At 41.1% G+C, this 14632-nt stretch overlaps 1 protein-coding gene across 1 annotated transcript in view; it reads left to right on the plus strand.

Moving 5' to 3' along the window:
- The first annotated feature begins 5511 nt into the window (after positions 1–5511).
- The window catches only part of LOC103186169 (potassium channel subfamily K member 2), a 39268-nt gene continuing 30147 nt past the window's right edge, over positions 5512–14632 (plus strand). Inside the window, exons 1-2 of the mRNA XM_007905036.2 lie at positions 5512–5552; positions 6859–7088. Coding sequence (XP_007903227.1) covers position 5552; positions 6859–7088 — 231 coding nt within the window. The 5' untranslated portion in view covers positions 5512–5551. The remainder of the gene's footprint in view (positions 5553–6858; positions 7089–14632) is intronic.

Raw genomic sequence — 14632 nt, forward strand, 5'->3', positions numbered from 1 at the left:
TTACATGTTAAAACACAGTCACTTCATTTCACAATAATTTCTGTGGAGAGCTTTAACATGTCCTTCTGATGTGATAATGTGATAATGCGCTATACCAAATGATCCTTGCATTATTATTAATAATAATAAGTTTAAATTTCATTTTTGCCTTATAACTACTTTTGAAGAAATATTATTGAATGCAGTCCGTTTCACACTTATTTGAACATGAGAAAGGGGAAATATTTCATAAATTTATGTAAAACGTATCTAGCAATAAAAAAAGTTACCAATGGTTTAAAAGTTAAATAAGCACTGCTATTTATTTCAGTCCCTTATATACAACATATCAACAACAACTTGCATTTATATTGCACCCTTCAAGCAAGGTAGTGTCTTCGTGCGCTTAATATACAATAAAATTCAATTACTGTTCTAAGTGGACAAAATCAGTTGTATATAATCAAACTTGCATCCAAAAGAAATAGTTACACCATCACAAATGGGTTTGCAGAATAAATAAATTGGGCCTTTTATTTAAAAGGGTACCTAGCTTACAGCTGTTCACTTAAGTTGGTACCTAATTGAGAATAATTCTGTTGAGTGAACAGAAACGAGACATTTTCTTTTTATTTCCACTATATTCACTCCTACTAACTGAATTAGTAGGCTTAGCCGTAAATTCCTGTTAATGTATTAATTTTTGCTTCTATGATATGTTTATTACATATTCAAGCTAAATTACACAGCTACCTTCTGTCCAGCAAAATTGTGTGACTTTTATTGTTTTGAACATCTGCCCAGTTACTAAATCAAAAGTAATTTTCTGAGTTTAGTTCAGCCATCTGCTGAAGATGATCATTACAGAATTTAGAGAAGTTAGTTTTTGTGACACTTTACTGAGAATATGGAAATTCTTTTCGAATATAGCAGGGCTGAATAATTAGAAGTTCAAATGCTTTGTCCTATCTTTGTCGTGTTTATTAAAGGAAACGGTTATCATTGGCTAGCATACAATATTGCTCTACATCTTAAAACCCCTCACACTCATGGGCCAGTTGTAAGAAAATAACATAAACAGGGAATCCAAAAGGCCATCTGGCCCAATAAGCTCGCTCTGAATACAGACTGACCAATATCTATTCCCCCAGCCGCTTCCATTGAATCTCCTGGAGGGAATGCTTTGCACAAATTAACCTTAATCAAATAATTAGCTCACCTCCCCAGCAGTACAGATTCTATAGTGCCAATACAGTATTTTCTTAACTGAGTATACATATTCCTACAATCACCATTCCTGAAAACGTGTTGAGTGATAATGAATTTCATAATAACAATAATAATCTTTGCATTTGATATAATGCCACATCATTGTGATTTAATCTCAGGGACCTGATTTCTAATTGTCTCCTCTCTGCTAATTTCGATGTGTACTGTATGAAATGGGCAGCTTCAAATAGGTTGCTAATGGGTGTTAACGCACAATAGAAAACTGCCCATAATTTAGTATTAATTAGCACCTAGTTGGCACTTTCATTTAAGAAGGTCATGCTTATGGTTAGTATGGCGAGAGGAACGTCTGCGCTGATAGGTGTCACAAAGAGTCACAGGTGCTCTTCTGCATTTAGGATTGAAGAACGTACTTGGGGCAGATAAATGAAGCTTTATTCTGCATTTGGTCATGTTATCTGCATTTGGCCTTGTCTTCAAATGCCTCCACTCCCCTGCACCCCCCGACCTCTCTGATCTCCTCTCTCCTCAAAACAGTACCCGTTGCCTTCGTTCCTCCGGGTCTGGCCTCCTCCTCGTCCCCCGAGTCCTCCGCTCCACCCTCGGCGGCCGTGACTTCAACCACTATGCCCCGAGGCTCTGGAACTGCCTTCCTCACTCCCTTCCCCTCGCTCCCTCCCTTCCTATTTTCAGGTCTCTGCTGAAGACCTTTCTTTTCGACCGCGCCTTTGGTCACCTTCCCTCCCCCTCCCACTGGCTCGGCCCCGGGATCCGTTACTGTGAAGCTCTGAGACGCCGTCTGATGTGGAGGGCGTTATATAAATCCAAGTTGTTGTTGTTGGTGTTATACCAAACCTGGAAATGCTTGGTGCTGACAATGCGTACCTACACTAGAAAAAATGTGTAGCTCCTGCCGGCACTGACAACCTTCACTTTGATGGGCATGATAGATATTTTTAAAATATACTGTAGCACTATATCCTTATCACCTGCCTAATTAACATATTTCTAAATAAAAAAAACTCCAGCAATATTCTCTAGAACTCATGTAACAACCTGTGTCAATAATAAGTACGTTACTGAATTTAATAACAACAAATGTACATTTGTATAGTGACATTCACGTTGCGAGGACTTCCCAATATGCTTGGGAATGGAATGTTAAACGATCTTACAACATGAATTGGTAAACTGTTCTTCCTTAAGACTTTAGGACGTATTCATAACTTGTCTGCATGTACTCTATTTGCATATTGTGTATACTATACTGTAGTATCGGATTGGGATTTTTCAGTAATTAGCCGTATTGTACAAACATAAGTCTTAGATAAATAATTAAACTGTCACAAACAATCAACAAACGGGAAATGTTTCAGAACCATTTGGATTGGTTAGAAAAAGATCTTGCACTTTTATAACATAGTAGCATTACAAAGTGCTTCAAAGTAAACACTGTCTCCAACAAATAGTTGCAGCGTTGGAGGAGCCATCCTTTGCATAACTCGTCCTTAGCAGGAGGCAATAAGGTACCAACTGCTTGAAGGAGTTCAGCACATTAAATGAATACTAATGGAAAAGAAGAGGTTTCTCTGGTGTCTTGGCCAACAATTGCTCGAATCAATTCATGTCTGTTTGCGGGATCTCACTGTGCACCAACTGGCTGTTGCATTTGCCTACAAAAATAGTTATTGTAATTAAATGTCAATTTTTTTTTAGAAATGTGCATGTTTCAAGCTCTATAACAGATGCTTGTGACCTTAACAGAGGCTATTTAGAGCCCACGCTCTTTGGTTGAACTATTACATCCAATTGGTGCTAATTAGTCAGAAAAAAACGACCACCATGAGAAAATAAAATCCAGATGTAGCCTCCTCCACAAAAACAAGGCACAAAGTCCTCTAAAAATAGAAGCACCCTTTTCAGAACTTGTGGTCCTGTGAGGCTGTAAACGTTTTAATTTGCTTATTAAGTTCCTTTCAGGTTGATTTGTCAGTAGTAGCCTTGCTTTCATTTGCCTGCATCTAACTTTGTGTATCAACTATACACACTTTGTTCAAACACTTACCCTGTGGATTTACTTGTGACATCTAAATATTTGGAAATATATCCACCACCAAAGATCAAATAAGTAGATGAATCTTTTGGATCATAATAGAAATCCTTATTAATAATAATCCTTGCATTTGATGCAACGCCTTATCATGTCGTCAAAGAGCTTTACAGGAGTTGCTATAAAGTGGAGTGACTGTGTATTTTGTGGACAAAATGCATTTGATATAGTGCTTAATCCAACTGAACATCAGCAAGACCGAGGCCCTCCTGATTGCCTCCGCACCTCGGGCGCAGCATCAGCCTCCACGGCTGCACACTCAACCTCACTAAGTCAGTCAGGAACCTGAGTGTCTTGTTTGACCCTGAACTGTCCTTTCGCTCCCACATTCGCACCATGACTGGCACTGCCTACCACCACCTCTGCAACATTGCCAGACTCCGCCACTGCCTTACCACTCAGGCCCCCAAACCCTCACCCATGCATTCGTCACCTCAGGGCTCGATTACGGGAACTCCGTCATCGGCCTTCCCAACTCTTCCCTTCACAATCTGCAGATCATCCAAAACTCTGCAGCTCGTGTACTCTTACGCACCAGGCTCCGTGACCCCATCACTCCCACCTTCGCCTGACTCCACTGGCTCCCCATCCCTCAGAGGATCGAGTTCAAGATTCTCGTCCTCACCTTTAAGGCTATACATGGCCTTGCCCCCTCCTACCTCTCTGAGCTGCTGACTCCCTACCAACCTGCCCACTTCCTCCGTTCATCGGGCTCCGGCTGCTCCATGTCTCCCGCCCAATCCGCCCTACCATCGGGGGCCGGGCTTTCAACCTCTCTGCCCCCACACTCTGGAACTCCATCCCGCGGTCCCTTCGCCTCGCTTCCTCTCTCGTATCCTTCAAGGCCGGTCTCAAGACCCTTCTATTTGACTGTGCCTTTGGTCTGCCTCCCACCTCTCTGCATTCCCTCACCCCTCCCCCATTCTCGGGCCCCGACACCTGACTGTCCAGCATCTTGGAACATCCTCCCGACGTGAAAGGCACTCTATAAATGTCATTTTGTTGTTTGTTGTTGCTGTAATCACGTCGTGGAAATGCCCAAACTTGCTCTCAGTATTTACGGTACAACAACCACAACTTGCACTTACACAGCGCCCTCCACACAGGGCATCATCTCAGAGCTTAACAGTTTGGAGCCTGACTCCAAGCTGGGGGGGAGGGGGAGGTGGCCGTAAACATGGTCGAAGAGGAAGGTTTTCAGGCGGGACTTAAAAAAGCGGACAGAGGGGACAAGGTGGAGGGATCGAGGGAGAGTGTTCCAGAGTTTCAGGGCGTAGTGGCTGAAAGCACAATCTCCGATGGTGGGACAAAGAGTGCGAGGGACGAGCAGGAACCGGGGCCAGTCGAGCAGAGGCACTGACCGGGTGGTGGATTGGGGGTGAGGATGGAGGGAGGGAGGTGCCAGGGAGTGAAGGGATTTGAATAGAGAGTGAGAGGATGTTGAAGTGGATGTGTTGGTGATGGAGAGCCAGTGGAGCCTGGGCCAGAGTTGGGGAGATGTGGGTAGGGAGTTTGGTTCGGGTCAGTATGTGAGCGGCAGAGTCTGAATGAGCTGATCTTGTGAATGATGGAGATGGGGAGACCGCGAGGAGGGGGTTGGAGTAATCCAGGCGGGAGGTGACAAACACATGGATGAGGGATAAGGCTGTGTTTGGGGTGAGGTGTGACTGTAAGGTGTATTTGTAGGAGAATATAAGAAAATGCAGATTGTGATGTGCATCAAGTGAAGGAAAGCCTGAGATGGTAAACATATTGTTCATCAGCCTTTCAGGCAAAATTTTACGCAATACGTTGTTTGATTAGATTGGTGGGGTTCATTCCTATGCGGTGTTTATTGTTTGTAAATGTGACCATTTCTTTTTTTTTGTCCCGAAAAAGATCCCATTCCAATAATAACGAGGATCGCACAATCCGCTGGAGCTGAACTGACCGCAGGGGAGGGCGGGGCTCGGACTGTCGGGGGATATGGGAGAATGATTTTAATGGCTGTGGATTCTTTAAATGAAGGGAGAGGTGTGTGTGAATGTGTGTATTGTGTGTGTGTGTGAGAGAGAGAGAGAGAGAGAGAGTGACTGAGAGAGAGGGAGAGAGAGAGAGAGCCCCACGCGTTTGGATTGGGATGGACAGTGCGGCCATGTGGCAGCGACATCCACTCCCCAATGCGAGTCTCACCTTTGGAAAATGAACAAAAGCCATTGATGTTGGAGGATTCGGTTGAATTGCTCGACAAGAAGTAAGTGTTTCGCTTCTCCTCTGGCGGTGACACTTCAGTTTGTGCAAAGCAGATGTGCGTTTATTGCAATTATTGGGCTTTTATGATTGACAATAAATGTACATTTGGTCTATGACAACGATCAGGAAGAGTGGGTTTTGTTTTGTTTAAACTGAGGATCTGGTCGCCGGATGGGCAATAGACTGTGTGCGATTGATGTTCAGGATTTTGCTCGATTGCTGTGAAAAATGTGTATGGTTTATATATCAGAAATATTCCCTGGTACCCGAACGCTGATTGAGCTGCTTTGAATGAGCTCTTAGGGCAAAATCGTTCAGAATTTCAATTAAAATGCCAATTTCTTCCTTAATTCCTCATAAAATATACAGCAACTTGCTTTTTTTCGCCGGGTGCATAATGTACAAATCCCCCCCCATCAGCCCTCCCCACTTTCCTGGGTTCAATCCACTCAGTGACTGATGTGCGTTAATATTATTTTTGAATGAGTGGATTGGATTTCAAATAGATCTTTGTAATAGCTGAGCACAGACAGACACACACACAGACAGACACACACATAGACAGACACACAGATAGACAGACACACAGATAGACAGACACCAGACACGCAAACACACACAGACAGACACAGATAGACAGACACACACACAGATAGACACAGACAGACACACACACAGACAGACAGAAGCACAGACACACACCAGCAGGTGATTTGAGGCATCTACAGATGTGCACAACAAAGACTATTCGGCAAAGAGGAATCATGGTGAAAATCTCCAGACACAATTTGTGATGAAAAAAAGTGTGTGAATTGTGCAGCTCCGACTCTCACAAAAACGTTGAATCTCATCATCTTTTTTTGAAAAAAAACATTGATTCACACATTTTTTTTCACAAGTATCGATCACAGCGGCATTTATTGTGTTGCGAAATACGTTCTGCATCTTTTATAAGGTTTACAATCGGGGATTTTTATCATATTCTCCTGGAGGCAAGAATTCATCTCAGTAATGGAAGATGATGAACCAGAACGAGTGTGTTTCTGTGTGTGGTGTTTTGTGTTCTCTGTTGTGTGTGTTCTCTTTTGTGTGTGTTTTCTGTGTGGTTTCTGTTGTGTGTGTTCTCTGTGTGTTTTCTGCATGTTTTCTGTCTGTTGTGTGTGATTCTTAGACCAAAACCTTTTCCTATTTACTCAATAATTTGTCTCTTATTGTGTGTTGGCCAGTGGCAGCGCCTGACTTGCTGGACCCGAAATCTGCGACTCAGAATGCTAAACCAAGGCTTTCCTTTTCTACGAAACCTATAGTGTTAACCCCAGGGGATGACAGCGACCTGACCCCCACTGTGATGAAATGGAAGACAGTCTCGGCTATTTTTCTGCTGGTGGTGCTGTATTTGATTGTCGGGGCCACTGTCTTTAAGGCACTGGAGCAACCGAATGAAAGCAGTCAGAGGACCACTATTATAGTGGAGAAGCTGGAGTTTCTGGAAAAGCACCTGTGTGTGGATTCCATGGATCTAGAACTATTGATCCAGGTAATAAAATAATCTCCTGCTTAAACTGTGATTGCGATCTGGTTGACGCTTGTTTCAGGAGGTTATGCAATGAGACATTGCAAGTATGTATGAGAGAATACATTCCACATGGTTAGCTATGACATCCAGGTACTTTTCATCGAGAATTGTTTCGAGAGGTTTTCACTATTGTTTTGGTACAACCCCAGCTCAGGGCTGAAATGCTGTCACTGTCCAGCGCCTTGGGACATCCTCCCGACGTGAAAGGCGCTTTACAAATGTAATCTTGATGCTGTTGTTGTTGCTTTACCAATAGTTTTATTGTGCATATGATAAATACCGAGGTGTGATTCAGCCTCACACAGCGTCACCTGGAGTCAGTAAGTTGTAGGTTCAAGACCCACGACTGGACTTGAAATCACATAGTAAAGCTGAGGCTCCAATGCAGTGCTGGGTGAGGCGGGGGTTGTTGGAGATGCCGTCTTTCAGGTGACACGTTTAAACAAAGTTCAGGTGGATGTTAAAGATTCCATGGCACTATTTGAAAAGAGAAGGGCGTTTCTCCCTGTGTCCTGGCCAACAAGCCCCCAAATAAAAATAATTGGTCATTCGCTTCATGGCTGTTTGTGGGACATTGTTGTGCGCAACTGGCTGCCACATTTTGTTCACAAAATACACAGTCCAAAGCACTTTGGCTTGTATTCCCTTGAGTTTAGAAGGTTGAGGACAGATCTAATTAAGGTATTTAAAATGAAAAAGGGATTCAATAAGGTAGAATCATAGAACTGTGAATCCTACTCTTTCTCATTGTTGTAGTCTGGCATAATGTCCTCAGTCAGGATGAATGGAAAGTGAAACATAAACTATGGTATTAAGAGGATACTTTTTAAACTGTCATTGTATAAAATATATTTTTACACATCTGACACCAAGAGAATGAAGCTCTTAGACAGGGAGCCTGGGAGTACTATCTCGCCAGCTTTTTGGCCCTCGCCCCAATAAAGCCCTCCTTGCTTCTAATATTGCATTCACAATGCAACTTGATTTGCCACTGATGTCATGGAATCATTAGAAATTATATGTTTAGAGACATGTACTGAATACAAAGTAAATGTTTAGGTTTAATGTCAGAAGCTGAAATGAAATTCAGTACAATGTTTCTGCTTCTCTTCTGAGCAGTCTGCGAGCTAATTATGAAATGACCACACCACGAAACACTAACTACCGTATGGTACACTTATTACGATAGCAAACTACAGTGATGGCCTGCTGTGTAAAACTGAACCTTGAGGTTTAAACATGCTAATTGAATATGCAACTTAATGGAGATCAATATCAGGCCACAGAACTCAAACGATGTAACGCGTTTTATTGTTAAGCGCTCCGAGACGCCATCTGGCACAAAGGATGCTATTAAATACAAGTTGTTGTTATTTTATGGGTCACCACTGAGTAAAAATTGGACTTGGAATGAAGATGATGCTTTAAATTTAATAATTAATTTCATTAAAGGGATTTTAAAATAGCAATCACCTCTAATTCTGTCTGGAGAAACGTGAGACTCAATGTTTTTGCATTAATTGGGTTGCTTTGATGTACAGCCCAGGTCTGTCGTGTAAAACACTACTAAATTTGAAGGTTAGGAAAGAAGAAAGCTAAATCAAGAAGTATTACCTAGCTGATGCAGTGCTTGGAATTTAAAAGCCTCTAGGATCTTTGATGGAAGGAAGCCATAGAGAGATAAGATTGAGATTCCTGAGGTCCCATGCAAGAATGAGTTACATAACAATAATAATAATCCTTACATTTGATATAGAGGCTTATTTTGACTTCGAGACATCGCACAGCGCTTCATGTAAAGCTGTAAAGTGAATTGACTATATTTTGTGGTGAAACGCGGCAGCCAATTGTGCACAGCAGTGTCTCATAAATAGTCGTGGATTGAATGATCAAATTATTTATTTATTTACTTATAATTATTTGGGGAGGACAAGTTTGCAGGGCAATGGAGAGAGAGTGGGGGAGTGGAATTGACTTGGAAGTTCTTTTAAAAGAACCGGCATAGACACAATGGGCCGAACGGCCTCCTTCGGTTGTATAATTTTATGATTCTATGATTCTATTTTGAAGGGATTGTTACCCCTGGAAGGGATTATAGACTAGGAAATGATCAATGAGATTGATGTGTGGAATGGCATACATACTTGTAGTCTAGGAGGACTTATGGAATGGGATAAATGACCTACTCTTACTTTCTTAAGGTCGGAAAGGTTCAGTAAAGCATTGATTAAAGCAATATCGATAAAATAGAGAAAGAAAACAAAGAGTGCATCGGAAAAGAAAGCAAGAGAAAGAGAGGATAGAGTCTAAAGGTGAGAGATGATGAATGCAGAGCGGTTTAGCAGGAAAAATAATGAATGCGGTTGGCTGATGAGTGGGAGGAATGTCATTGATTTGGAAAGGAGCAAAGTGGGAGAGTCAGAGCTTTAGGAAAGCCTTGAGTTGACCTAAATAGGAGTCAGAGAATGAAACACCAACTAAGGCAGCGCTAGAATGATTTGATAGGAAAGCAGATAACATGGTGACTATAACTATTAAACTGGTGAATGCGGAGTGGAGTTATCAGTGATGATTGGAGGTCACTGACATGGAGAATGACAAGATATGGGAGAAAACACAGTCCTGGAGAATAGCTTGATTTGAAGAGGATGAACCATCCATTATAAAATGTGGTCATAATTGACACTACAATTGAATTAAAATGAATTATTCAGTCAGCAAATATTTGGATGTTTATTTACTAAGCAAATGGAATTAAATTTCTATTAAATTCGCAAAATGTAAACTATATCGCTCAGCAAACTATATTCAGCAATTACATTACCTAGGACCCGATGATTGAGATCACTATTATGAAAAAATTGTTACATTTTGTTGAAAGAATTTGTTTTTTGAATGCATTGTCTCAAGTTTCACTCACATGCAATCAAAATCCAATCCAGCTGAATGCCTCTAGATGTGTGAAGGATTCACAAGACTGCAGGACAGAATTTCTTAGGGTTTTTTAATTATGAAATCTAGTGGGGATTCAGCAATTGGAGGAATCTGACACGCATTATACAAACCTAAAAGAGCTTTGCTTCTCAAATAAATTGTTACAGATGCATAGGAATTTAGGCTCAAAAGAACATTTAGCTCACTGAGCATGTGCTGCCACCAGTTATGTGGCTCTACTTTACTTACTACCACCCCATAATCCCATTTCTCTGCCTTCTTTTCATATTCTTTAATATATCTACTTCACTAATGTCTATTTATAAAGGAAGTGTCCTCAGCAGGACTTCCTGTTGCTGCAGTGAATGTGAAGCACGCAGAAAGTGATGTTAGCAGCGCCTCCTCCACATAGCATTTATGTACGCAGCAAAACGCGGCAGCCAATTGTGCACAGCAGCGTCCCCACAAACAGTCGTGGATTGAAGTGACCAATTTATTATTATTTTTTTGAAGGAATTATTACCCTGGAGAAGCAATCCGACAATCGACTAACAACTAGGTTCCTACTTACTGCTAGGTAAACAAAGGCGTGTTGAGTAAGCAAACTTGCCCAACGTTTCGACATGCTTCGGAAATCGAACACAGGTGTCTCGCTTGCACTAGCCCGCTTCTAGCTGGAACCATTGAGCTACAGGACTCCACTGTACGACTCACTCACAAAGCAGCCTCTAAAACATTGGACGCAGCTGATCGTACTATAATAATCATTGCTTGAAACGTCATCTCTAAATGCACCAGTAGATGCCACCATTTGCATCTACGTGGACTCTAAAGCTACAATGGCACTATTTGTGGAATCCTGTAGCTCAGTGGTTAGAGCACTCGCTTTGCAAGGGAGAGTCGTGAGTTCAATTCCAGGCAGAGGGCGAAACCTTGGGCAAGTTTCCTTACTCCACACAGAGCCTAATAATAATCCCTCCAAAACCAAAAACAATAATAAATTGGTCATTTTCAGTCTATGACTGTTTGTGGGACATTGCTGTGCGCAATTGGCTGCCGCGTTCGCCCACAAATATACAGTCAATTCACTTTACAGTGTGTTCTGTGAAGCGCTTTGGGACGTCCTCCCGACGTGAAAAGCGCTATATCAAATGCAAGGATTATTATTATGCTTCAATGATGTGATAAGGTTCTATATTAAATGCAAGTATTATTAGTATTATGTACTTCTAGTGGTTGCTGCAATGTAGAAGTAGGTTCTATCTTGGGGTTTATTTGAGCTTAGGCACTTTGTGTGCCTGAAATTTTGGTTTATAGAAAGATTATGTGCCATCATTTCACTGTTACTGAAAATTCTGAGTTATGGATGTTTCAGCAATGCTGGCGATAACTCTCTGAAGTTTTGTTGTAGAAACAAGAAAAGATGGTTTCATTTTGTAGTATTTCTTGACATGGAGCAAAACCAGGAACACAACTCATACAAGTCAGCTTGTGCTGGATTCACCAACTGCGTTATAAACAGAGTGTTAAAAAAAAGCCGACTTTAGGTTGTCAAGTCACCTCTGAAGCCACCTCCTGCATTCCTATGTGCCGGAAGCCTGCTATGTTCCTTTGCCAGTGATGCACCTTGTGTGTAGGCACGTGCACAGTGAACAGGACATGGCATGAGTTGCGACCTGATGATCTGGAAGGCGCCTTTGTTTTATTGCGGGTAGACATTGCCACAAGCCAGGTGTACTGTGCTTCCTGTTGATGTGAAGACATAGGAGTTCTTTAAACGAGTCAGCATTCTACCAGAGGGCACTAGAACTGGGTACTTCTTCAGCTAAAACTATTTTTAAAAAAGTGAATAGGCAAGTTTCTCTGAATTGGATCCGATTGCAGTATCTCTTCAAGAACATAACAATAAAAATAATCCTGTTGCAAAGTGTGAAGCAGATCAGATTGGGCTGCAATGAAAAGTGGGCGGGGGGAGGGGCGGGAAAGGAATACTGTATGGGCCAAAATTGCAGTACAATGAGTCTTTTACCACAAGCATTGTGGTGACCACCCCCCCCGCCCCTCCCCCAGGTTAAAAGTGCGGTTCACTGTTCTTACCAGAGTTTTGGATGTGGAATTATTAACTGTGATAGTATCATACGTTGAATTCCCTCTCTGCGTCCCGCTTCCACTTTAACTACAACCAGTAAAGATTTGCTTTTTTTTAGAATAAAGAACATTTGGAAAACCAGCCAAGTGACATTTTAGTAGATGTAAACCTTTGTCATCTCTATAATCTCCATTCCTCTTCATTAGTTCATTACTGCCTTATTGTTTGGTATCCATTACTATGTATATACTGTGTTAATGTGTTTATGAGATGAAGTCAGACAGGCAATATTTCCTGCTGAGGTCATTGTTATTATGTTGTGCTCTTTTCCAAATTACCTTTTCCTTCCTAATTATTGTGATCTCACTCATATAACAGGAGGCAGAAATGTTTGTATATCCAAGTGCGTAGCCACAGGGCACATTGTGATGGTCACTCTCATGGAAGGTCATGTACAGAAGCAGTTTTTTTTATAAACCTTTTATGTAATGCCACTGTGCATATACTTAAGACATTATACATTAGAATCAACAAAACCATATTTGATATCACTTCTCTCAGATTTGACCTTTCTGTTTGACTTGTTCTAACAAAATAATAGTTGCTCTACTGAGCATTATTTGGACCTCGCAGTAAGGATTGTCATCCACAGGTCTGTTGACAGCGCAATGATTACTGTTTGAGATGTACATTTCCAAAATGCAGTATCACAATAACTGTAGAGTTATTAGCTGAGCAGTAAGGCATTAGCTAAACAGTTCTTGTATATTCTGTATTGTAAAGCCTTGAGATATAACACTGTCAGTGCGCACTTCTGATCACACTCAAGAAGTTCGTACAATTCCTCACAATCATGAAGCTTTGCAGCGAAATCCTGTTGAGACATCTTGACGATGTGATAAGTCACTGGATAGAATACAATGATTATAATAATCATTATATTATATCAGTGACATCAAATGATCATTTGTATTTTACAAACATTATTAATATTCATAACTTAATTGTATATGAGATACTTATATTGTGAATGAACCGTGTTTATCATATCAAGAGCTCCACTACTCCAATTACAGTCAGACCCGGGTTGTCTATGATTATTAAAACTGAATGTTTTCTTTGATGCCGAAATTGTTTCCATTATAAATATACTGGATATTCTCATAGCCTTGTGCCCTTCGTCCAAATTAAATCAATGTAATACCATTCAGCAAATCTTTATTTTATCTGCTCAATAAACTGAAAGAGCTGCTCATTAGCCTGAGCTCTCTTAATCCTTCTTCCAAGACTTCAGAGGCTCCAAATTCCCATGGTCATAATAATAATAAAAGTAATCATCCTTGCATTTGATTTAGTGCCTTTCACATTGTCAAGACGTCTCAAAGCGCGTCACAGGAAATACTGTAAAGTGGAATCACTGTATTTTGTGGGCAAAATGCAGCAGCCAATTTGCACATAGCAATATTCCACAAACAGCCAAGGAGTGAGAGACCAATTTTATTTGTGGGATTTATTGGCCAGGACATCGGAAGAAATCCTCTTCTTTTTACAAATAGTACCATGGGATCTTTAATGTCCACCTGAACAGGCAGACGGGACCTCGGTTTAAGGTCTTATTATAATAACAATAATAATAATCCTTGCATTTGATTTAGTGCTTTTCACGTCTCCTTGACGTCTCAAAGTACTTCACAGGATAGAATGTAAAGTGAATTGACCGTATATTTGCGGGCGAAACGCGGCAGCCAATTGCGCACAGCAGTGTCCCACAAACAGCTGTAGTTTAAAAATATCAATTTTTTTTTGTTTTTGGAGGGATTATTATCAGGCATATAGAGTAAGGAAACTTGCACAAGGTTTCGCTCTGCCTGGAATTGAACCCAGGTGTCTCGCTTGCAAAGCGAGTGCTCTAACCACTGAGCTACAGGACTCCAATTATATGAAGGATGGATTAAAGTCACCTTAGCCTTAAAGTCACCATCTTAAAATCTAACACATGCAGAACTGACTGAAACTCTTGAATTCACTCTTGATTTCTAAGTCAGTTTTCCACTGTTCTTCTTAAGAAAGCTTGTTTCCAAAATTGAGGCTGAATTTAGGAATTTTCCCAAATTGTGTATGGTCTTAAATTTGAAAATAACCATCTTAAGGCTAAGATCATAAAGGTTTCAAGCCCCAGGCTTTAGCTTCATATCAGAAGAGATTATCGAAAGTATGTTCACACCTAGATTTCTGTGGCACAGAAGTGGTGCGTGTGTTTGAAAGTTAAACAGATAACAGTACTGGTTTTCTGGTGGCATTCAGTTGGAGGAATGTTTGAAGCAAAATGCCCTGCACAACATGTACAGCCTAAATAAATCTGTCCTTTTCTACTGACTAGGCCCCAGTGCTACATGAGCATGTGCACTGATCGCAGGTATGTAGAAGTTGAAGTGTTTGACTGTTATTCGCTGCTGAAATGCTGATGGTTTTGGGAAGAGAA

This window comes from Callorhinchus milii, unplaced genomic scaffold, assembly GCF_018977255.1.
Source record: "Callorhinchus milii isolate IMCB2004 unplaced genomic scaffold, IMCB_Cmil_1.0 Scaffold3, whole genome shotgun sequence".
Classification (NCBI taxonomy): Eukaryota; Metazoa; Chordata; class Chondrichthyes; order Chimaeriformes; family Callorhinchidae; genus Callorhinchus; species Callorhinchus milii.